Raw genomic sequence first — 25,101 nt, 5'->3', positions numbered from 1 at the left:
CAGATGGTCTGTTCTTGCAAAAATCCAAAATATTAGGAAGACAGCAAGGCCAAACAGAACGCTTCTGATTCCAAAAGCAATCTCACTGCTCCAATGAGTCATCTACTGTGTATTAGATACGGCAAATAAGCATTCATCAAAAAAGCACAACTCTTCCTAGTCTGCTGTGTCTGACAGACTAAGGACAGAACTGGAACTCTGCGTTAAGTATCTCAAAAAATGCCGCATAAAGATGGCACTAACTGCTCAGCAATGCTAAGGAGGGTCAGTGACACGACATGTAGGCTAGGTGTGGAGAAGGAGCTAATGCTTATAGTGTCCAAGCACATCAGGCTGAGCAAAAGCTGAATGAAAATACAGAGGACTACAGAAAAGCGCATAACTGGTTTATGCTGAGAGAAAGTTTCTCTCATATTAAAAGTCTTATAAAGAAGAAAATCACATGGTCAGTGGGACAGAATACAGGCAGTGCTGATGCCACTTGCAGGGACTGTGGGGTGGGAGGGAGAGGAGGAGGGAAGAAAGGAGGCAGCTTTGACAACTTTCCTACAAATTCCACTTTTGAAAGGATTCAACTGAAGCACTTTAACCAACTACACATATAACAGAGACTGGAAAAAGAAGCATGAAAGTGGAATACACATAGGAGAAAGTGTCCATGGGATGAAAATGCAAATAAATCTTCCGTTCAAACTCTCAAAATTTGTTCAGGTACTTAAATCTTGCAAACACATTTGCTGGAATTTTTCAAAGCTTTGCAGTGATTAACTCTCAGCTTTTCAAAATTAATGGTGGAAACTTTGATTCTTGGCTATCTGACTTCAAACAGCTGGATTTGATCTGACAGAAATAAATTATTTTAACCTGTAAGTGCTCTACCTCTCTGAAAACTTTGGTCAGCATTTCTCAGATCTCCACAATTTGGAAGAAAATACTAGCTTCTACTTTTGATAATAGGTTCCCTCTGGACCGTAGCAATTTGTAAGGAACTCTGAAAAATTTTAAGAGCTGAGCAAAAGAACAGAATGTTATAGAAGGTATTTTTCCCCTCTTCTCTTGTTAAATACCTCACAAGTGGGATGTATTTTGTACACCTGGAAGCATGAAGCTCTCAGTTTAGCACCTTGAGCTAAGTAGTGTGGCTGATGGAGGCAGAAGAAAACAAATTCAACACTTAAAATCCAATCTACTCCTATAGAAATCTGTGGTAAACTTTCAGGAGTGCTGGCACAATATATGAACCACTGAGAAAGGTAATTCTGTACTTACTGTACTACTGCTGTAATTGAAGACTCAGAATAAAATTAACATGTTTTACACAGCTCCTAAACAATCACCTGTATTGTATCAAGAATAACACAGGTTTTCTCTACCATCTAACTCCTTATCTAGTCAGAGAAGCAGTACTCAGAAGGCTATCAGCAACAGGCTCATACACTGACTCAGAAAAGATTGCACTCCCCCCCCCCCCGGTCAACTTAATGGGCACAACTCCAGTGTCTCAGATAACAGAAACTAGTTCTTGGCAAGCTTGTCTTGCACATGGGATGGAGTGAAAAAATGGAGATAAAGGAAGAGAGATAAAGAAAGAGATGGATGGCGGGAAGAGTAAAAAACTTACTTAAATTTATTTGAGAATTGACAAAAACATGCTACATTTGTTTCTGAAAGGATCCTGAGAGGAACGAAAGGAGGCGAGAAAAAAGGCCATGTGGAAAAAGCAGGCGGTCTTCCAGACAGGCAGGAAATTCATGATAAACTCTGCAGAATTAAGCATAGCAGGGCGACCGCCATGCTGGGCACTATTATCACATCCAAAGGAAGCAGAAACTGTGCAGCTGAAATGAATGCTACTGCAAGTTGCCTTAACTTCTGTAGTGTTGCCCAGTAGCCAACATACTGTGTTTGAAACATGCTGAAAGAAAGGCATGTTGTTACTACAGTGGAATAGCCAGCAGTCTCATAGTATAATAGAGGACAGCAAAACATGATACCAGCTTGTCTACGTAATTTCAGAATAAATGTCTTTATCTCCTTTAACTAGTGTACAGTTCATGACAGTAAGCTATATTATACCATAGCCAGCTGGACTGGGACATTTTCAATATTGCATTCATTACACAGCAAATAGATAATTACATCTAAGTGGGCACTACTGAAATTCAGACCTTATTTAGTACAAGTAATCCAACAGTTCAGTATACTATTTTCAGCATCCTTGAATTTTTCCTTTTATTTAAAAAAAAAAATTGAGCTTATTTCCTTCTCAAAACATGATAGTTTATCCTTCATTACACATGAGAACTAGTAAGACCTGGGAACAAAGAGCAAAAAGTCCTAGATTCTGTATTTAGCTGTTCTATTAACTTATTACGTGATCTAAGAAATCTTCAAATTTCTTTACACAGTTTATTCACTATTAAAAATGGACACAAGCTACTGGTATTTCTGTCTCAAAAAGACGCTGGGAGACTTAATTTAATAGCTTGTTCATAGAATGCTATGGACTACTTGCATAAAAGAGCCCATAAAACTGAGAGGGGGAAAAAAGTCCCTAAGAGCCATGGATAACTGAAGAGGGAGCGGAGTGTGAAAGCACATATATGTGCACCTGTTGCTCAGACATATGATGATAAGTCAGCTGCAGCTCATCAGCAGTCAAAATCTATCTCCAGGATTTAGACCTTGACTGAAATCTAACGGGACTTCATATCCCAGGCTGTCTTTAGTTACTGGCAATGATAATGCTAAGTTACCTTTACACAGGTCGCCTAACAGACAGATATATCTGCCTGTGAGACCTAAAATAAGTTGCCAAACATTTTATCTGAGGGCATGAAACAATGGGCAAAAGTAGTCTTCAAGTTCAAGAAACATTGGTCTACAGCACTGACATGTCCTGGAGCCCTTAATCTGCAGCACAACTAAATATTTAATTACAGCAAACCCAGTACATGAAGGGTTGCACTGCCAATTCCTCTCTTTCGAGTGGTAGCTCAGCCAGCTGCTGTTACAACTGCTTTTGTATCGCTGTTCTGCTCTGAACAGATGCTTCTTGGTTCTTGCTTAGTGATCCCTTTTCACATCTTGCTGTCTCCTAGATTTTCAGTGCCTCAAAGTGGGATTTATGCTACTAATCAGAGCATGGTGAATGAGAGGGGAGCAGCAGAGATCCACTGTGCACTGAGAAGAGTCAGACAGACCAGTCGCCTACAGCGCATCAATGAAACAGGGAAGGAAGAACAGAGCAGGAGAGAAAGATGGTCTTTCAACAACATCTCAGAGGAATTCCTCGGTTGTTCCGTGTTGGTCCTGCTCATGACCCTCTTTCTTTAGACAGTAAGTTGATAAAACATCTCTCCAAAGTGCAGCAATAGAAAGGATATAAACTCTTGAGTCAGTTTGACACATTCAAAATGCAGAACAATGTTAAGTCAACATACTTCAGATTTATCGGTGAGGTTAGAAACATGTGGAGTTCTATTCATCCATACCAGCCCTAAATCAGAGGATTTATAAGCTAGCTGAGGCCTGCAGCTCCTGACATGGTGCTAACACAAGCTCAGCTGCTGTAGATTTGGGTGCTGCTGTAATGGACAATACCTTTTTGTAAAAATCATAGCCCTGCTGCTGAGACTGCATTATTTTAATCCTTGTGTAGATCAATAGGATTTCCAATTACTTAACTAAAATGATACAACAGACAGGAAATTATTCATGTTTGATGTACTGTAAAAGGAACTATTCTGATCAAGCTGTCACTGTTCTGGGTTCAGTTGTTCTTTCCTGTTCACTCAATTTCTTCTCATCAACAGCTCCTGCCTATTAATGGATTTTGCAGTCACTGGTATGAACATTAATATTTCCAGTCGTGACAGAAAAAAACAAGAACACAAGGTCAGCGACACCTTCACAATCCAAGCTCAAATCTCAGGACAGTCTTTCAATAGACATTAGCACACAGCAAGATTTCAAATTCCCCAGCAGAATGTAACTACACTCAGCAAAATGTTCCATCAGTAATGTGTTCTGGCAAAGGCCTTTGATCACAACATGAAGGCAGAGAGAAGCTACATTATGATAGGAATGATGCTTCCAAATCTCCAAGCACACACAAAACTTCTATATGAGCAACACAGAATACAGATCAAGATCCTTCTGCCTGGGGTTCCTATTATTGTCTAAATAGGAAAGACATTCGATGTAAGCTATAGGAGGTCAGTTTCCAATCTTTGCAAAACAGGGCATCAGAGGACAAAAAAGCCTTCCCCATGCCTCTTTCTGTCAACTAAAAATAAGTGCACTACCTGTGTTCAGGGAATGTCTCTTTCTTATGCTTCTAGAAAGGCACACTGCCTTGTATTTAGCTATAGAGCATGGCAGACATCTCAGGAGGAGATTCCCCAAACTTTCTCTAATGTGGGACCTAAATAGAACTAGTTCAGAAGTCTGTAAAATGTCACAGAACAGCTGCAGCCAGCTCTCTGCCAGGCCACCAATGTCTTTCAGGTGGCTTACATGTGATCAGTAGTAGAAGTGCCACACTTTTGGATAAATTGGTCTAGTCCTGAGAATCTGCTCCTAGAATAACAGAAACATTTTTAAAATCCATAAAAATAATGCAGCCTAAGGAAGTGTGGTGGCACAGTGTCTGCTAAAGAGTCATCTTTCAAACAAATGACTCAAGATTACACTCCAGTTGGAGAAGAAATGCTGGAAGATGTGGACGAGGAGGAAAAACAAAGAAACGAACTGAATCAACCGTACCTGTGTCCCCACCAGTGTTGTAAGAAATTCCTCCAAGCCAAAGTCTGGGAAATCAGCCTTAAATGGTTCACAGTTTAATCCAGTTTTCCACATAATCACTTCCAATTTCATGTCTTTCACGGATCAAACTCTGCCACGGTGCAACATTGACAAAAAGAACCAAATGCGCTCACTTACTTGGGGACCGAATTTCTCTCAAGGTGTTCTGCTTTAATGACCTCTTCCTAACTGATTGCTAATGTGACCCTAGCTGCATCGTGGCTATTGATCACTGTATTCAAAAGCCATTTACTCTATCGGGCTGGTAAGTTAACTATGATATTACAATCTTTCTCTATAGCTATGATTTTTATATGCCACATACAGCAGTGGCTGGAAACTCCCAATATAAACATACTAGAACAGTAACAATGTGTGCTTCAACATGCGTGTCCACACCAGAAAGCGTTTTCCCCACCAGTGCTACAACATTCCCCCAAAACCAGCGTAGCAGGAGTGTGTGATAAACCCTCCTGCAGCTGCAACCTTCTAGCACCTCTACTCTTCCAAAGATGCACTGTGATCCCCTCTATAAGGTCAGTCAAAGGGAAATGGTAGTTCACCTTTGTTGTTTAGCTGTTGTATTGACTCTACAGCATTACAAACTGTATCTCATTAGCAGCAAGCCCCCGTGCTGCAGATATAGCCTTTAAAAGAAAGGGGGATGAGAACATGCAGAATGCTCGCATATAAACTAGCTACAGCCACCTAGAGTGTCAGTCCTTATATGGGCTCTTTGTGGTATTCCTACATCAAAACTGCTCTCCTTTTTACAGAATGGATAATACTTTAAAAAATCTATTTTGGGTCAAACTTTCCTCACCTACCTCTCCCTTTAGATAAAAACCAGTCAAACTGTAAATTCCCATGGTCAGTCTCTTTCTTCCTCCCATCCTCCCTGCAACTTCAGAGAAGATTCAGAGAATTTTCCCTGATTAAAAGCAGCTTATAGAGGGAGCAGACCACCACGGTGGAAGCAGCCCTCAATACAGCCACCTCAGTTCATCGATACTCGTTTACTCTCCAGTCACCATGGCTTGAGGAGCTGATCTAAAAGCAGCTAACAGGTCTGGCCACAGGAATAACACCAATGCTGTTTCCCTTCCTTTGAGATATTTACACCCTTCGGAATAATTTTGAGAAAAAAAAAGTGCCATAGTAATTTTGTGTGTCCTGTTTTCAACTAGATCTTAGCTTTTAGAAAGGACATTTTTCATAATAAATGAAGGAAAGTGAGAACACTGACTGAACAGCCTGTCCTTACCAACAGAATGCAATATAACAGCCACAAGGAACAGTCTGTAGAAACTAAAGAGGAGGATAAGAATTGACTTTGAAAGTCTGGTGAAATCCTTTTTCATATAATTCTTCCTGTTTTGATCATATGAAAATCTTAAAAACTGAAATACTGAGCAAATGCCACATCTTGTTATTTACATAGCAAACTTGCAAAGGTGAACAACACGTAACCTTTCCAATTCTTCTAGCTTCTCTGTAAAGAGTTGGATGAGTATTAACCCAGCACTCCAAAGACGTACATTTTGCTTCACAGAGTACTCAAAGCCCTGAGCTGTAAGAGCTGTAAACAATCTGAGGAAATAGAATAACCAGGCACGATGAAGGACAAGATCAGATAATGTTTTGTCAAAGACAGATGGGATGACAACACTATATATGTGCTGCTGAAGAGCTAAGACCAGGGTTTAGAGTAGATTTACGGAGACTTAGTTAATTAAACCTTCTTTTTAATCCATAATTAAAAAGTCTATGATTTTTTCAAATACACTATAGATAAAAAATTGTTTGCCAAAAAGTTTTCATTAAATCCTCTTGGTAAACTGATTGGTTATAAGTTGCCTGCTGAAACTACAAATAGCCTGAAATATAAGCACATTAGATAGTTTTTGTTGTTAGCTCTACATTGTCCATTCACTGACAGCATGAATAACATCAGTAATCAAGTACCTGGAATCAAAATCAGAATTTATTCCTTCAATATCTGATACCCACAAACAACCTTGTTTGTGCTTTGTTTCAGCCAATATTCTGAACAAAATGAGCCCAAACCAGTGTCAAAAAAAGAATTATTTTCTTAATAAAAAGTGAGTTTATTTTAGTGCAGAATAATTGGAAATGTTTGTCCACCTTTACACATAATACTAGCCAGGCTAGAAAGATTTTCACTGACTTCAGGATCCAATGAGAGTGACTAAAAACCATCACAAAACACTCTGTTAATTCAGATTTCAGACCAAGTTTGGGTGATTATGATTTATCTGGCTGCCTAATTTTTTTACAGTGCATAGTAACTGACCAGGAATCTTGCTTTAGCTAGCACCCATTAGTGCTTTGATGTGATATGATGTCTCTTAAGTGTAGGTTTGAGCTTTCAGCTATACCAGTATGTTCAGGGAAATGAAGCAGGGCAATTCTGCCATGGTTCGCATGCTGTCTTCCCACAATACACACAGTGGAAGTGCCAAACAGAAGAAAATGTCCCAGGAAAGCAAATGAGTATCAAAGATGACAATTCAAGCTTCCCACATGTTATGGGCTACACAAAAACAGGCAATATCAGCTAGAAAAGGGACAAGGCTAGGAAAAAGACAGGTTCAGCAAATCCCTGCAGCAGCTGCTACTAATGGGGACTCTGTGCTACCCTAATCACAACTAAAGCTGCAATTTCACTCAGAGAGAAGCCAACTCCAGGTTAAAAGAAAGGAGACAGAACAGTGCAAACTGGCCACGCTGGATCACTATTTGGAGACCCAGAGTATGCGTTAACAGCATGGATATATTCCAAACTATTATTCAACAGTGATGAAACTCAGAAAGGGCTATTCAGCCAGTCATGCAGAGATGAGAGCAAGACTGGTAATAACTAACTAAGGTTCATTACAGCACACCATGGCAAACAGAAGTTAATTTTAACTCGGCAAAGATCATGCCATGTCTGTCTGGTTCCTGCAGATACTCACTGCCATGAACAGGTGATTAGAAATCAGCCATGAACCAGACTGTGTGTACTCCCATAAGCTCTAAAAAGGAAAGAATAAGAAGCAACCAAGTTGTTCTTCTGAGGACTGGCAGACCAGTGTTTATATACGATTTGGTGGCATAAGGAAAAAAAATCCCATTTAGCAACTGTACATTGCAGCCAATGAGGAGACAGGCATTTGACAAAATGATACAGCTTTAAGTCTTAACAGTGAGATTTATCTTTGCCATCTTTTCTGACAGAACTTTTCCAAGCAGGCTCACAAGTGGATGATCCAATTAGACATGTCTACAAACATTAAGCAAGAACATACCAACAAAGGTGGTTTATCATCTGTGCTTATAGCATCCAACGTGGTACAGTGGTGGGGCCAGTGACAGTGTCTCAAGGACAGGAAAGAATATGGACTATCTGAATCATGTCAAATTTGCCTAGATAAGTATTTGGGGGAGAGCACATGCTCAATATGACTGTGTTCTTTATAAACAGCTTAAATCAGGCTTTCATGTACATTTATACAGTTAAGCTGTTGTTGTTTTACATTTGCCAGTGTATACGTGTAACGCTTACTGAGACTTCATAGCTCTCGTGAGGGCAACCTCCCCTTCCCTGCTCCTCAACCTTTTGACAGCAGTATTTATCAATAACAGTTCCCTGAAACTGTAGGCCACTTCTCATATAATTAATCAAAACCAGTGAAACACAACCTCATAGTAGCACTGTTCAAAGAAACCTGACAGAAACTGAGTATTACCCAACTTCATGCCTTCCCCTGGTAAATATCAGCTTGGCTTTCCTGGAATCTCCTTTCATTCTCTTTCTTCTTTCAAGCCCAAAAGTTAAACCTTTCTCCACTGTCACCTCAAGCCATCTTTTAAAACGCTAAATGGGTTTAGTAACTTTGTATCTCCCTCTATGCTAGCTACCCTCCTTCTGCCCTTGCTTCCACCGAAGCTCTTGGAAATACCCTGACTCACTGTCATTCCATAAAAAAGTTCCAGATTTACAGCACTTTACATTAGGAGATTTACTCAAATGGCTCTGTCAAAAAAAGAGCATATTCTGGAAGAATAAGAAAAGTAAGCAGGCTTGGGTTTCCTGTATAGCCCAGATTTCAGGAGTTTCATGGCTCTTGGAGCATGAGCTCTGTAACTAGCAATAAGCTTGGAAAAACCGGACTGCTACAATGGATCACCTTCTTCACCCACTTCTCCTGAAATAAAAGTGCCTGTTTGTTCTCTGCACAAATCAAAACAAGATTAATAAGAAAAACAAACTGACAATAGCAAAAAGCAAAGCATTCCTTTAACAACAAAAGAGAGAGGACCATGTCTGTGCAACTACAGCAAAAACAGATGTTTGGTGCTTAGGGAAAAGGCATTGTAAGGCTTGCTGAAATAAAGAAAGGCGTGAGGTAACTGCTTTGTCCAGCCTAATCGGACTAGCCAAAGGCTCGCATCATTTATATCAATTCATCGGTATGGGACTGCTTTCACTGTCCCTACCATCCTGTATCACCGGAGAAGGCATTCACGTTCACCCTGACTCATGGAGAGTTGTGTTGTATGTTGTAATTTGCTAGAACAGCGATTATGTGCAAGTGGGAGAATTTCACAAACGAAACGTCTTGTCAGTGAAAATAGCAGCTTTACTCCTACATTCACTTAGCAGCAGGAGGTAGAAAGTGTCCTGGGGTTTTTGAATTATTGCTGAAATGAACTCCAGATGCCTGCAGAAAGACTGCTAAATATATACCTAATTGCCTATTTCTTTTATCTTAGCCCCACTGCTAAACAACCTTCAAACAACAGCATTTGATACATTCTGAATTCTTTATTAGCACCTCTACGCAAAATTAAATGGAATTTGTGCAAAGCCAGAGCTCAAGAGGCATGCCAGTATTTTATAGGCAATGTGACTGGGACCTATTCTTGGATACTTGCCTTCCTGCATGGAGGAAGTTTTCTTATAAATTACAGTCTTCCTTTTGCATTACAAGCAAACCAATTTTATACCTCCCAAATTTTCTGCTAGAAAAATTTGCATATTTATGTAATATTAATCAGACACCAAATTTGCTGTTTTGAATATTCAGCAACAAGGAAAGGGAGAGCAAAACTATGCTTCCCAGCCTGCTGCCACTCCAGTGACTCATTTTGCTGACATGTAAGTTAATGGGGGCAAAGATGTGGAACTGTTCCCTCAAAGAGAAAAAAGATTTGGGAGAGAGAAGCCCATATGACCCGTACTTCATTTCTACAAACCCTGACTCCCACTTGCAATGCTCACTCTACTGCTGAGAAATATGAAACTGCCTCTGGACTCTCTGATGACATATGTAAGTAAAGGGTAATCTTTAGGAATACAGGCATCTTTAGTCTTGAAATAAGATGGTATCAAAAATCACAGATCATATATACTGTACTTTTATTCCATTCCCTATAATTGGAGTATCCTTGCAACTGTCACCCCTCCTTCCCCCTAATCAAGAGCTTTTCTTTTTCTCAGAGCCATGCTCTGAAGTCACCTCTCCAATTACTCCTTTCTACTACAAGATATTTTTGGGCTAACCTGTGATCGGTATTTTGGGATGATGTTGGTAGAGTCTAATTTTCTCTCTCTTACTCATGCAGTTGGCCTATTACACTGCACGTGCTTCAACGCAAGGACCTTACTTTTCTCATAATGTAGTTGTTTTCTTGCTATGACAATGGTCATTAAACAGGCAGTAAGTTGATCACATTCCTCTACTACAAAAACAAGTTCCTTGTCTTCTCCATCCTAGCAGCTAACCTTGCCCACAGTTGTAACCTGCTGTCCTCATTGACCCAATATCCAGTACAAAGAGAGCTCAACATCAACAACAGACACTATTATGCAGCCCTTCTTTCCTTTCCCTCTTCTCCAGACCTACTTGCTTCAATTTTCACGCTGTTTTCAGCACACTGCCACTGCGATTCCAGAGAGCAGGATTCAGATGAGGTTTCAGTCAGAAGTGGTATGGAACTGCTGCTGTTACCAAATGTGTAAGGGAATGTATGGGCACACCCCAGAATCATAGGACAAAATAGCAAGGCTGTAAATCAGTGCTCAGGTTTTGATACTTCCTAGATAACGTATCACTGTGCTGGCAATCTCTTACTTCAGGGATTTTGCAAGTCAGACAACATGAGCTGTGTAATAGGACACTTGCACAGCCTTAAGCTGTATTATGCCTAGCTCCCACTAGCCATGTCAATCTTTAATTGAAAATTTGCCTAGTCCTAGCAAGAGCTTCCTGCAGTGTGACACTTGGCTACAGCACTTCACAGAAATCACTTGAGATGGTGGGAGCCTTCAGTTCTGATTATAAACACAGTGTTATTTTAAACACTTCAAGTTAAACTGTATACTCTCCAAAACTTGACTATCATAGTAAGGATGTAAAGAATGGGGGAAACTTGACCTTGCTGATTTTCAGTTTTCTCAAGAGGAAAAGCACACTGGGAAGCTGCTTCCAGTTAAACTGTGAGAAAACCAATGAACTCCTTCAAAATTGTGCACTTTGGATGAGATTAACCTGCTCTTTGTTAACTATTCAGCAAGGCAAGCACATAGCAATTATCTGGTAAAGTTTTGTTTGGATAACATAAAAATTTAAAGTCAGCAGTTCCCTCCTTGCTACTTCAAATAACATAGAATCGGCTTTAAATGCTATGCTAGAGTCATAGCTAAACACATATGGCAACACTGTAATAAAAACTCAAAGCACTCAAAAAGGAGTGTAAATTTGTTATTTCTTTAAAACCATTCAAGGAGAAAGGAAAATGCAGTGGAATTTCCATTTCAAGCTGTCATCATCTGACTGACCCTTCTCTGAGGCTGAGACATGTACTGCAGTCTCCAGTGGTAGAACTGCTTTAGTGGAGTTTAGTCCTCACTCCATTTCCCAATACAAAACAGTGCCACAGTCAGATGAAATCCTATGAATTAGAGTGCCACCATTCTTCCTATCTGAGATCATGCAAGTGGAAAAAATTAGCTTACTTCATTTGCAGAAATTCAGTGAGTGGCTAAGTTAGCTCCAAGGAAGAGCTAAGGAAAGGGAAGTAAAGATGTTTAAGAAACATATCATTGCTCCTGGGAAAATATGTCAAGGGTTTTTAAATGTAGTTTGAGTGCCTATCCATTTTCTCCTTTTGTCATGAGGCTTCACCAACTCACAGCACAGTAAGGACCAAGTATTATCACATTATCTTTGGAGTCATTAAACACTAAATGTGACTGCTGCATTCTACTGTTAATCAGAGTTGATGACACAGCTCCCTAAGGCACCTAGGTCTTATCCTGTTTGCATTAACAGTACCCCAAAGGGATACCATTATAAAGGATTTGGAAAGGAAACTTGTGGCAGAGAGGTTGATACTTGTATCTGTAAATCCTTTTCCTGCTTATATAAGGAGCTTGCTCATGTCTGTATATAAACCTCTGCAAAGGGTAACATTTTTGGCATTCCTGGCATCCCGGAAGATGAAACTGTCACTCTGTATTCCCTGCTGTAATGAGAGACCCCTCCTGCTTTCTCAGGAATACAAAGATTTGGGTTAGTTCTGTTCATACTAGAGAATGAAGGATCCTGAACACAAAAGAGTGAGGTCAAGGCCTTCTTCCAGCCCCCCTCATAAACACAGGCACATGACCCTAGATTAGCACATTTCCTCTCTTGGCAAAGGTAACTCATATTGTGGCTACGGAAGAACCTGAATGGGTTTCTGCACTGGTGTACATCATGGTATTTTCTGACTAATCAGCAGGTTTGTGGATGTTGAAGATCATTGCTGAAAAATCAAACATACCTGTGCATGTTTGTGTACATACATGTGAGTGTACATAGGAAGAGAGAGAGAGTGAGTAAATGCAAGCAGCTACTTTTATCTGGAAAGAGGTGAGATTAGAGTAACATCTGTGTATTTATCTTACAGATGTATTACACAGCCTCCCCAAGACCCCCAGTTCACAGGAAGGGTGGAAAAGAAGAAGCCTGAGGTATTGCAATCTGCATGGCAATAACATCCTTATATTGATTTCAGCAGGCTAGAATTTTCCTTAGCTCACTGTGTTTTTTCTTTGAGCTGAGCAGGCTGATAAAGCACGCACTGAAAGCTACTGAGAAAATCCTTGCATCAAGCTTTGCTTCTGGTAATATTTTTTATTCTACTCCCCCGCCACCTTTTTGCCCACACAAGCATCTGCCTGCTAACCTAAGGCCATGTTGTCTCCAATTCACTTCTACTTTAAAATCAGCTTAAGCCCTTTATACTTCCTGTCAACCGCATGGTAAATACAATGGCACTGCAGCAAATAGGTTCTTTCAGCACCTAGTTCTGTCTGAAACTCCTTGGCACTTTGGGAAAGACAATAATGTCAGGGTATCATATTCTATTAGAATATAGTTATTTCCAAGCTTGTTTGATGCTTAACATTTGAGGAAAAGGATATGCTTACTCACCATAAAGGATATATGCCAAGCCTATTGACAATGAAGACAATGGCAAACGTAAGGAACAAAAGGTCACTCAGTTTTTGACACTTGCAGTAGTTTGCCATTTTGGCAGCCTGCAAAAGAAAGAAAAGGCAGTTCACTTCTGTGAGGAAAACTGAGTTCTCTTGTACTGTGTATAAGAATGAGAAGAAATAATCAAATTTTGATAAAATCACTAACATTTTCATTGTGCCACCTTGCAGGGACTTTGTAACTTCTCTCCACCAAGAAGCTGGAAAACTACTCCTCAGAAGAAAATAGACTGCATAAAACCAGAGTACATCTCTAACTTCTTTCTTCTCCTTTCAACTTCTTTTTTGAAACTCAACAGTTTCAGATTCACAAAACACTTGTAAACCTTTTATTGCACCCCATGCTATCCTTGTACTCAACCTCTTTACCTACCCCTGCCCCTCACCTTTCCATTTCGCTGCTCTTGAGCCTAATAAAAAAATTCCATCTTTCACACTGGGCTCCACTTGCATTTTCAGCAGCTATCCATCTTCCACCTGTCCCATGGTCTCTGACCTCCTAATGTCTGCTACATACAAGATTTGCCTCAAGTCCTCTACCGTGTACCACTTCCTTTAGTCTCCTGCAGCATCTTTTCATCCTTTCTGGTCTATATGGACCAGTTTCTGCCTCTAGGATTATACCACTCCACTTCAAATCTTTTTCCAAGGCTCTCAATTCTATTTCCTCCTTCCCCTCTCAGTCACTTTCGCTCCCCAACTTGTTGCCCTAAGCATATTTTCACATGCTTCTCTCATTTCTCTTTAAGCAGTCTTTCAATTCTTCCTCTATGGAGGCGAGGGAGTCGACTAATTCCTCTTCACTCAAACTTCTCTTTAAAACTGCTGCCTTCCCCTGAAGAAAACAACATGTACAAGCAAGCAAGCTTGTTTTAAGACATCTATGCATGTCCGTGTGTGTAACCAAAGATGCTTATTTTAAAACATCTGCTTCAAGGCAGGGACAGTCTGTCTTTATGCTTTGTGCCAAATTTATACAGGTAATTACTGCACAATAAAAAAAATGCATAAGGAGCCTGCCCACACCAGCCACTGGGAGCACTTTTGAGGGCACCCTTTGAAGGGCCTTATATCCAACCCCAATACATTAAAAATGCTTACATGCACAGACTTTCCAGAGTGCTAAGAGTAAGCAAAATTATCACAATTGTTCATACAGAATATTATTCTGAATGCAGAATTCACATCAGAGAATCCTCTAAAATGCTGAGAGACATTCTTGCATTGCTCCTGATTTTTTGGTTGAAACACAGTGAACCTGAAAGTGCTCAATGCTCATACCAATACCATTCAGATTCCAAGATCAACCCGCCCTATGGAGTGTTACTTAACTTCCACAATGTTTCCATTCAAAATCTGAACCCGAAGAATATCCCCGCTAGCTGAAAGCATGTCAAGATTACAAGGAAAGCTACCAGTGGTGCAAACTAGACATAACCCTTCAGAGTCAATGCTGTATTTTAGTGGACACAAACAAAACTCCTAGTGGTTTATACTCAGAGTCAGGTTTAAGGGAAAGTGAACATTTTGGATGCCAATATGTAAAGCAGAAGAGCTGTATTTATAACATCTTGATATTCAGATGACTGAAAGTCCAACTGGGAATTCCGGATGTATTTCCATGGCAGCCTAAAAGAGCTGATTTTGCAGTGTGTGGAGTTAATATTGCTACAGCAACTTGTAGCAGGATCATGCCATTTCTCAGAAACAGTACAGCTGTTGGATCATCAGTTCTTGGGTAACAAATTTACAAACAGTATTGCAAAAAGGAGGACTGCATAAAATGGGAAAGGGTATGTGGTTAGATGAAATTTGGCCACCTAAAACAATGCAACACCAATTTCAAAGCATAAAAAACATGACTACAGCTGAATAACATAGCTCTTATGGCTACTCTTGATAGCTTATTTAATCCTGTTTATTTTACAAAGCAGCCATTTGCCTTGGTCTGATGTGTCCATTCCCTACTCTTTTTGAAAAGTGTCTTAGGAGATGTGCAGAACTTGATAAAAAGGATTCAAGTTCAACTGTTGGCTATAGTGAGGCTCACTTATATCAGACACGTACTAAACCGGGAACTGTTTCACAGCCATACACTGGCATCAGAAAAGTCTTAAGGTCCCTAAATAGGTGGGATTTTAAGTACTTTAGCAGGTTAGGTCACAGCTTTTCCAACCCACATGCTGTACTGCTGTGCAGAGATACCAAAGACCCCTTAAACAACTTAGTTCAGGTTTTGAAAGCTGTTTCTCAGTGGCAATCTACATTTCAGCTTAAGCTAACGTAGTGGCTTCTTAGCATGACAAATGACTCCACGCTTGGTCTATCCTGCCATGGCTCGGCTGCTTTGAGCATCTGAGATAACTTTCACTCAGATCTAAGAAAACAGCTAGGAATTCCTGAAAATACTCCCATAACTCTTCTACATCTGCCTGAAGATTTATGAAAAAAATGACCTCACCTCCAGTATTTCCACCAATGTATACTGCTTGCTGCAATGAAAATAGCAAAATTATTACACCTGCAATCATTTTTCCACTGTGCATGTATCATTACAAAATGGTAGGTGGAAACAGCCTAGCGGCCTTTGGAAATAGCTTTTCATTTTTACTAATATATAATAGGTAAAAAAAACCAGCAGGAACACAACTGACTCATCATGGCAAGAAATTATACCAGCTTTTTTTGCAGTTAGATATTTTTCCTTCTCTTCAGTGACTTTCCCTCAGCAATGTCAGCAGTATGCAGGGGTCCATCTTATCTTATATCGTACTGAGGCTGTAACCCACCACCCTAGTGAAAGAAGCCCTGTTGACTCAGTCATAATGGCTCTCCTGCCAAATGCTTTTCAGTGATTGCGATTCTCTTTCTAACATTTTAGAGTGGCTTTAGTATTTCCAGTTAGAACAGACTGAATGAATTGACTCGAAACACCACTGAGGTATATGTCTCATAGGGAAAACTTATTAAATATTATTGAATTAAAGTAAAATAAACATATTTGCTGAATGTTTACCAAATCACGCTACAATACCAGCAATTTCTCTTTATTTGTCCTAGGCAGTGAACGAACAGAGGACCTGAGAAAAAATATGCATCTCCCTGTCTTTAAGTTAAGGCTTTAGCTAGCCTATTACAGCTGCTCTCCAGTGATTTTCTAGTGCCACAGGCACTGGTCTGATCTGAAACCATCAAACATCCATCTGATGTGAAGAAAAAGAGGAACAAAGAAAGTTCAGGTGAATTCACAGCCAGCAGAATGGATCTACACCTGTTGTCAAAACAGAAACATGAGCTTGTAAAGATGTAATTGTTTCTAATGAGACAAATCCAGGTTCCTCATTGCCTTCCAAGTCAGTCATGTGCCTTCTAGATTAAAAAAAGATTAAAAAATAGATTTGCAGCACTATCAAATCAGAATGGCAGGATTTTGATTTTGAGTAAGGTGATTCACACAGTGAGACCATCTTCTTACATCACAGGATTCTACTTTGCTTTTATCAAAGCAACTACTTTGATAAAAAGAAGTAATTTTAGATGAACAAGTATTAACTTTGGTCTGATCCAGCTGGGGAGTTCACAGGTAGCCCTATTCCAGCATCACTCAGAGCAGTCAAAAAAATGAAGCATCATCTCCTCTTCTCCAAAGCCAACTGCTTAATACTGCCATCTAGATAAGGCGGGGCATGGGAACGTGGAAAACCTTCTGGACCAGAGGTCAGCTCACTGCCTGTGCACCAAATAGCAACTAAGTTGTCCAGCACCCTGTGCCCAAAAAACCACAGCAGAATCAAAACATGACATCTTGATTCTCTGAGAGACAGAGGCTCCATGTTCTCATTGAGTTCATGACTTCCAAACGGTCAAGAACCAGGAGCTTCTACCTCAAACAGCCACCACCTTCCAGATATTGCAACATATAGCTTTTGGCCTTACTGTGTTATATTTAAAATCTGGGTGCATTCTTCTCTGGCATGTAATGTGTTACCAGTCTCTGCTCCATACAAGCAACTTATCAAGGGATCAACCAGCCTGCAGTCACAAACATACACCAATGTGCATGCTCTGATATAAGTATAATATATTTCAGCAAGGAAATACACTGTATTAGTCAACATTACCATCCTGAATTGGCATCTTTGCTTAGAAACTATTTGTTCTGCATAGCAAATAGATTCTACCCATTGATGTGATAGCTAACAGAATAGTGAATACCATATACAGACTCTGATGACACACATATAATCTCACCTCTAGGATAATATCAGACCCATCGTGGAGACAAAAGACCAAGGTTCCCAGTTGTGTCAAATTGGTTACATATGAGAAGGTTATCAGGAGGACTGTTACAATGTGATGTGTAAACATGATGCCAAAATCCTAGAGCAGCAAGAAGCAGAAAGAGAAACAAACAAACAAAGAAATAAACAGTGAGATTCAATACCCTTATAGAAAAATGGATGAATGTTTTTTAAGCTCAGGTTATATTACATAAAGATCCTGCTACATAACTGCATACTAAATGCCCAGCTATCAATTTCATTTAGACAGAATAAACTAATCACTACACTCTAAGGAAATGCAAAAAGATTATTCAAAGCTAGGCAGCATCTATACTTCTCAGTTCCTAGACATTTAACCTAATGAAGTAAACATTTATGACAGAAGTTACTTTGAAAATACACATATACATACAATTCAAATTATGCCATTATTCCTCACATACCGAGCAATGTATAATATGCAAAATAAGGTATCATTTACAAGAGTTTAGATAGATAGTTAAAAAGAAATAGGAAAAACATTCCTACCACACTAAAGTTTATTGACAGTCACCTGTCAACCACGAGTGTCAAGTTTCTACATGACATGTAGAGATGAGATTTTTCTCTACGAGGCTTCAAAACATTAAAAAAGAATTTGCTGAACTATCAGGACAGCTTTGAGAAAATAATACCAAAACCCTGAAAAAAGGTCACAGGCATCATTTGACTGGAGAGTTCCTTCATGCATCAGGTGCTGAGATAGTACAGCTGGTCTCAGCAGGGCAGGCGGCTCTCAAGCAGGGCAGTCTGAAGGAACACAGATCCAGCAAGTCACAAGGAACAGCTCCTCCAAGCAGCCAGCTCACCAAGCATTTGGGGAGGTAGCATCAGGCCTTCTGGCAGCTGCTGTGGGCCAGTCCTGCTGAGCTGTGGTAGAGTCTCAGGTAAATGGCCCACACCAGAGAAACTGGGATGAGGCACCGCAGTCTTCAGAGAGGCAGAATCTGGTTTGCCAAGGGAGGAAGAGTACGGGTGGGGTGGTAGAGGGCCCTCCTGGCCAAGTGTTGGTGAGCCCCCACCAATGCAGGGACAACTCTGTCTGTAGCAGCAGCTACAGCTACCTACTGCTCTCTCTAATGCTAGGAAAAGTAACTGCCCAGTGCCATCCCAGCTCTCCCTGGGAATGGGAATCACAGCCTGCACATACCTGGCCCCTCTACTTTCAAGGAAATGAGGTGCCATTTGCCTTCACTGCAATGCACACTTGGAATCAGTGGAAAAATCTGCAACTTGAGCACTAACTGAATAAGGAGAGAACTTCCTCAGAGCCTACCACTTTACATTTAATGCTACAAAGCGCTACAAGTTTTCTTGCATTTCCTACAAGTATTCATCACTGGGCATTGCTACTATCTCCTACACAAAGCTGAACAATAGACTAAAAGGAGAATAGTAATTTGATACACATCCAGCATTTCTTAGCCAGATTATTTGGTCCCCAGAAGTCTGGAGCATAATCAAATACGTCCAGCAGTCATCTCAAGTCATCATCTCAAGTCATTGCTTTAAATTCATTTTCTTAAAGCGGACTGAACAAAAGGAGAATTAAAGGCTGCCTTCCTTTCCAAGGCTCTTTAGGGACAACAGGGAAACGGCATCTCAGTCATTTCAACCACTACAAACCCACACTTTGGGGGCTACTTGACCCTACTATAATCAAAACAGAATAGCACCTACCTTCTTTTCCCCAGGATTAGAGGGCAACAGCATTGCCATACATCATATTGTAGCCTAGCTCTTTACCTGCTTCAGCTGCAATGCTATGGCACTGTTCTTCACTTTCCTGCTACTGGTAATTACATTAGCACATAAGCAGCTCAAATGGAGGAGGAAGCCAAGCAGAAAAACTTCTTTGTTTTCATAGCTGCTGCATTCATGTTCAACAAATACTACATTTCTAGTCCCTTTGGGGAACTCTTCAAGACATTCCTGACAACACATGAATTATTCTTAAGCAGCCCTAATGCTCTTGGGCAGCAATCTTCTGCATTTCTCTGTGAGTCCACTTACAGAAACACTGTCCAGGGAACTCCTTCTCTGACATGTTTTTTGAGAGAGACAGTTAATCTGATGCTGACAGCTCTGAAAAGAGATCTTGGACTGACCTACTGATAATTGTTAGAAAAGAGTAGCAGTGATTTAAAAAAGATAACTTTTGTTATTTTGGCCCTTTCTTTCTTGTTTGTGACATTTCCTTATGCCAATAATTAATACTATGCTACACACTACTAGATTTTAATTATGCATAAGGGTAACGATTACACAGGAACTAATGGTGCAAGTCCCACAATGTCAAGTAGTACTTGTGTTCCTACCTTACTTGAGCACTTTCATCCATAGATGGTACAAGAATAGTTGTACAGGAATAGGCTTTTTCTTTTTTAAATCTATTTCAAACTGTGTGCATGTTTGTGCAAGATGCATGTATTTACAGTATATTTACAGACTCCACTTGAAACTTCTCAACTTACTGCAACCAAACTTGAGAGAATGGCAGATATAAAGCTAACATGTGCCTGGAAGCTTCATGAAAACAGACGGCTAACTACAGGTGAAAGACCCTGCTCCTGGCACCATTAATGAAAAGAATGCAATGCAGACTGGAAAATCCCAATAGCTCTCAATTTTGAGAGACAAATCCGCTGGAAAAGAGGCTTCTATTACCCAGGTTTGTTTAAAATATGCATTTCAGAAATTATTTACACTCTGAAACACTTTGGAAGTGAACTCCACTGAGTAAAACTGTGGTAGCTAGACTCCCCCAGATCATTAAGTATTACTGAGCACTCTTTTTTCTAATGGCAATGAAATCAACTTAGCTATTTGCAATTTCACTACATTAGATGGTCTCATTTTTCTTTGGTTGGTTGGTTTTTTACAAGGGCCAGAAAGTTCTCATAGAGGTGATTTTCATTTATATTCGATACATCTAAAGCAAGGAACAGAAATAGTGTGAGGAGTTACAACATGCCCATCAAATATGCTAAGAAGTCTCAGGGTATTTCTCACTGAAGAAGTGAGACTGACCAAAATGCCAAAGAGGCTACAGAGCCCAAGTGCCACTAAAGGGCAACGCAGCTTCATTCTTAGGCCATTCAGCTTCTTTGTTTATGCATCAACAAATGAATGGAATGGAACCAGCTCAAGGTTTTAACCATTACAACTTCAGCAGAGGTCCACAGAATGCACACAATCTAAATTTCTTTTCTTGAAACAAAAGAATTCAGCTCTACGATTCCCCCCCGCCCCAGGTGTGAAGAAAGAGTTTTGGTATCTAGTTTCACCGAAATATAGCATATATTTTCCAGAAACAAAGTGGACTATTCAAGATATTGGGCACCTACAGATTGCTTGATTTTGAGGGAAGGTAAAAAAAGTTATCTTGTTTTTTAAAAAAGAAAGCATAAAACACAGAAGCTCTAGGAATTGCCAAATGCTTGGAACTAAAAGTGTGAATACACAAAAAGGTCACCTAGATCTTCTACATACCTACATTGACTGAAGTCGAAATTTTATACATTCCCTTAAATACACTGGTCAAATAGATTTCCATCAAACAATACCTCAGGCACCCAGAAAGCATTTAGATAAGCTTCACTGATTTTCAGACTAATCAGGGCTTGTGAGAGACACAAAGTTCCCCAATCTAAATTTCTTTGTCTGCGTTTAACAGAAGAGCAGTATGGGAAGCTGGACACATATGAAAAGGAAAAAAAAAAAAAAACAAATCATGCTAGGAAGCACAAGCCTTTGGAAATGAGAACACTTTAAGTGTAAAACATCATTACAGCAACACAGTAGAAGTTTATGAAGCAAGCAACATGCCATTATAAAACTGTAAAAGTTAATCTACCTAGTTCATTGTTTTAACTTAGCACCAGTGGTAGGTATGGACAAAAATCTAAAAATTTTGCCATATCTCTTCAGCCAGGCAGAGATAATCTGGTGGAATTTATAACATCTACATAAAAATAAACAGGCATTTGAAAATCAGTCATCCAATTGGAAGTCATTTTCAACTCATGAATTTACTATTAAGAAGGAATAAAACAGAGATGCAAAACAGCATGTACATTTCTCTTGAGCTACATAAAGTGAAAGACCAGTACTGGAATTATGCCAAAGCTGAGTGCTGGCACTTTCAAATAAGACCTACATCATCTATCCTTGAGAGAAATTTGACTCCATAAAAGTGATTGGCTAAATTCCAGCAGTGAACGAGACTGCCAAGACATTTTTGATCATTCTAGACTACAACACAGGTACTGTGGAATTTAGAAGTATTTAAAATGATAACCAAGACTTATATAAAAGTACTTCTCTCACCGCAAGAAGAAAACAGCAACAGGTTTCTCAGGCTGAAAACTGTTAATCCACTCTGTATAAACTGTCATGAAGTATTATGATGTCTGGTAATTGCTGGCATTTTTCCAGTTAAACAAGTGTTTTAGATGGGCACTGTTTCACATATTGTGTGCTGGGTACCTTAAGAGGTTTCCACATTTCAAAGGAGAACTACTATGATGCTGCAACAGCTGGTGTCTCTGTCAAGCTCTTATCTCCTGCAAGCTGAGAGTCTTTAACCATGTTTCATAAACGTAATTTTTTTTAATTGAAGTTGCTTTTGCTTCTTACTTGATGGCCTACTGAAGGGGTTGGTGATGCATAGACTATCTTAGGAACACAGCCTTTATGGCCAACCCATTGTGACATCTCAGGGCTCAAAAAAATTCTTCAAGTGCATGGTTCTTGGGCCAACATTACACTTCTTGCTTGCCTTATTTTACAGGTCAAGAACTTGTAAGCAGTCCCTTTTAGCCTTTCCTTTTCTGTATATATACCATGTGTTCTGTGCTCCTGACTGTCTGACATGAGTTCACCTGAGAGCTAAGGCTCATCCCGTATTTTTCTAGCAACATTTGTGTCTGCACTGGTCTGGTACATTGCCTGTCTGATGCCACCCTGCATCCTCAGCTGTCTTGGCAGAGAGGGCATTCAGCATCGTACTGTGTGCCAACTGACGGCTGGCATTGCCCCGAGGACAAGCAGCATGTGGTGCTCCTCTGTGTCAGCTCCTGTAAGCTGTCAGTGAAAACATCTTTCAAGTCAAGGGTTTCTTTGATAGTCTGCATTCACCCCGGCCACAGAGCAGTTTTACTCTGTGACACCAGCACACAGCCACATTTCTCCAATCCAGTCTTTCTAGGTATCAATTTTGCTTAAACTACAACAAGATCTCTCTCCATGGCTTCGCTGGAATCAAACTGGCCAGTGATCTAATAGTTCATTTACAAATACGGCATCTCTGCTGTCTCCTTCAGGGTGCTCACAATGAATGGTTTTTGACTTGATATCATTGCATTGCACATATTGTGCTCCTGCTCTCTGTCAGGAGACTGTGCATCCTCAGACACACCAGATGTATGGGACACAGCTTTAAGGTGTTAATTTGGTGCTCTGGATTGCAAATTTGAGATAAGAGTGTTATTTAATTATTTACTACCCATTTCCCCACCTCCATCCCCCATTCTCTTTCCACAGTAGGTTGCTGAGAAACCTTCCTGATAGCAAGTCATTTATATGTAACTGAGAGACAGACCTGCAAAAAATTGTTTACTTGCGTCTATCCTACGGACACGATCAGACTTTATTTCTGTGCTCAGCTCAATATGGGAAAAAAGTTCTCCAAGTCATGAGACAAATAGTTATGGCAATGGTCCATGAGACTTACCAAATGAGAAAGGTGTTAGTGAATATCACAATGGCCTTGTTTAGAACTGCACTTCAGCACAGCCAGATGCTGTTCAGGAACTCTCCCACTATTTTTTATGTAAGCAAAGAAACTAGTCAGGAGACAATTAAACATTCCTGAAAGATGCGCATTACTGCAAAATTGCAGTAACTTTGCAATTGCAATGCTGTTATATTTTCCTCTCTTTCAGGAGGTACACAAAGAAGAGAAAAGATATCCAACCGTGCAGCCTGGAAGGCTGAATGAATGCAGAGGGACTGATTAGACATGACACATTTCTGCAGCAATAACCTGAACAATTCTGCAACACTGCTGTAGAGGTTTGTTTCTGGCTTATATATTGGCAAATGGCCACTAAGTACTGCCTTCATTTGCTGCTTATGTATATTACTCATGTTACTCTTGATTTAAATTAATCTCCACTATCATAGAGCTCCACTTAGCCCTGTTTCTCTGCATCTCTGTTATTTGAGACAGTGAAATTCTACCCACTTCAAGCTAATGATTGACAGGATGTTTAGCATCTACAAATAATGCCAACAAGGGATTTACATGTATTCACCCTAAATTGGCTGTTCTGTTTATGATATATCATCCAATATGGTTTTGAAATTTTTAGATGCTTTCTTGAGATTTCTACTTCTGGAAAAATTTTGCTAATTCAAATAAAGGGGTGTTTTTGTATATATGTAGCTACAATACAAGATTTCCAAGAGCACACTGTGGTTGCAAATAGCAGATCAATTTATTTAGGACATACTGGATTCTTTATTTCTTTTTTCAGAGTTATGCTCCGGTTAAAATTCTAGTAAATCAGGATTTTTTTCCATTAGTACAATAGCCTACAGTCATTAATTAAATGACAGTAGAAAAAGGCACATTGAAAACTATCAAATCCTTCCAAATGTCTTAAATAAATAATTTCACAACATTAAAAAAACCCTGCAAGAATAGCTCAATGGATTGTTACTACAGAATGACTTGTGTTGCAGGTTTTGCTATGGATTAGCACTCTATAGACCTGCTCTTTCTTGGAGGAGAACGTAGATGAAAGAATATGGAACTGGTTGCTACTAGTGCTGGCAAAATGGTCTTCATCTGGCGAGAGTTTTAGTTTCTTGATTAACAGCCCATCTGCTCTGTGTGGTGGACAGTACAATTATCTTTCAATTATCAGAAGACAAATGTATTGGAAACAGTTTTAATTTACAGTTGCTATGGTTTCCTACAACCATGTTTTAAATATTTTTAATTACAAAGAAAACACAAATAAAAGCCATTATACTTGAGACACATGCCATGACTTATAATTAAATACAAAGAAATACTCGTCTACTTGAAATTATATAACTGTAGAGGTAAGATCAAATATAGCATCATTTTAATATTAAATATATCCTTTTTTTTTACCATTGCTTTGTAGAAAAATACATTTAAAGCTGTCATAGCTCTTACCAAAATGATACTGTGATTTTATGAGGCAGCCTTCCTCTGTCATTGACATTCTCATCATTTTACTCTTAATAGAAACAGTACATCTACTAGCTACTAAGTGCTCCATTCCATTCAAGTCACTGTATGGGATCAGCAGTTTATCTGCTGATGCCATTTCCCTTTGAATACTGGATTACTTCACGTGCTTGATTACTCTTTTCCCAATGTGCAGA

General features: G+C 39.7%; 1 protein-coding gene and 1 long non-coding RNA gene across 6 annotated transcripts in view; one reads left to right on the top strand and one right to left on the bottom strand.

Moving 5' to 3' along the window:
- Positions 1 to 25,101, bottom strand: part of CERS6 (ceramide synthase 6) — a 135,197-nt gene that overhangs the window by 11,048 nt on the left and 99,048 nt on the right. For all 4 annotated transcript variants that reach the window (XM_026094003.2, XM_026094009.2, XM_026094017.2 and 1 more), the window contains exons 7-8: positions 17,609 to 17,737; positions 13,293 to 13,399 (exon numbers count right to left, since the gene is read on the bottom strand). In XM_026094003.2, the coding sequence (XP_025949788.1) occupies positions 13,293 to 13,399; positions 17,609 to 17,737 (236 nt within the window). The remainder of the gene's footprint in view (positions 1 to 13,292; positions 13,400 to 17,608; positions 17,738 to 25,101) is intronic.
- LOC135328853 (uncharacterized) lies at positions 9,938 to 16,669 on the top strand. 2 transcript variants are annotated; one of them, XR_010389978.1, is made up of 6 exons: positions 9,938 to 10,142; positions 12,766 to 12,829; positions 12,924 to 12,982; positions 13,529 to 13,602; positions 16,239 to 16,298; positions 16,418 to 16,669. It is a non-coding gene; the product is annotated as an uncharacterized LOC135328853 (long non-coding RNA). The 2 variants fall into 2 exon arrangements; XR_010389979.1 differs by lacking the exon at positions 16,239 to 16,298.

The sequence above is a fragment of the Dromaius novaehollandiae genome, chromosome 7 (assembly GCF_036370855.1).
Source record: "Dromaius novaehollandiae isolate bDroNov1 chromosome 7, bDroNov1.hap1, whole genome shotgun sequence".
NCBI lineage: Eukaryota > Metazoa > Chordata > Aves > Casuariiformes > Dromaiidae > Dromaius > Dromaius novaehollandiae.
Note: the sequence above shows the minus strand (reverse complement) of the source record. Positions and strands in the feature narration are given on the sequence as shown.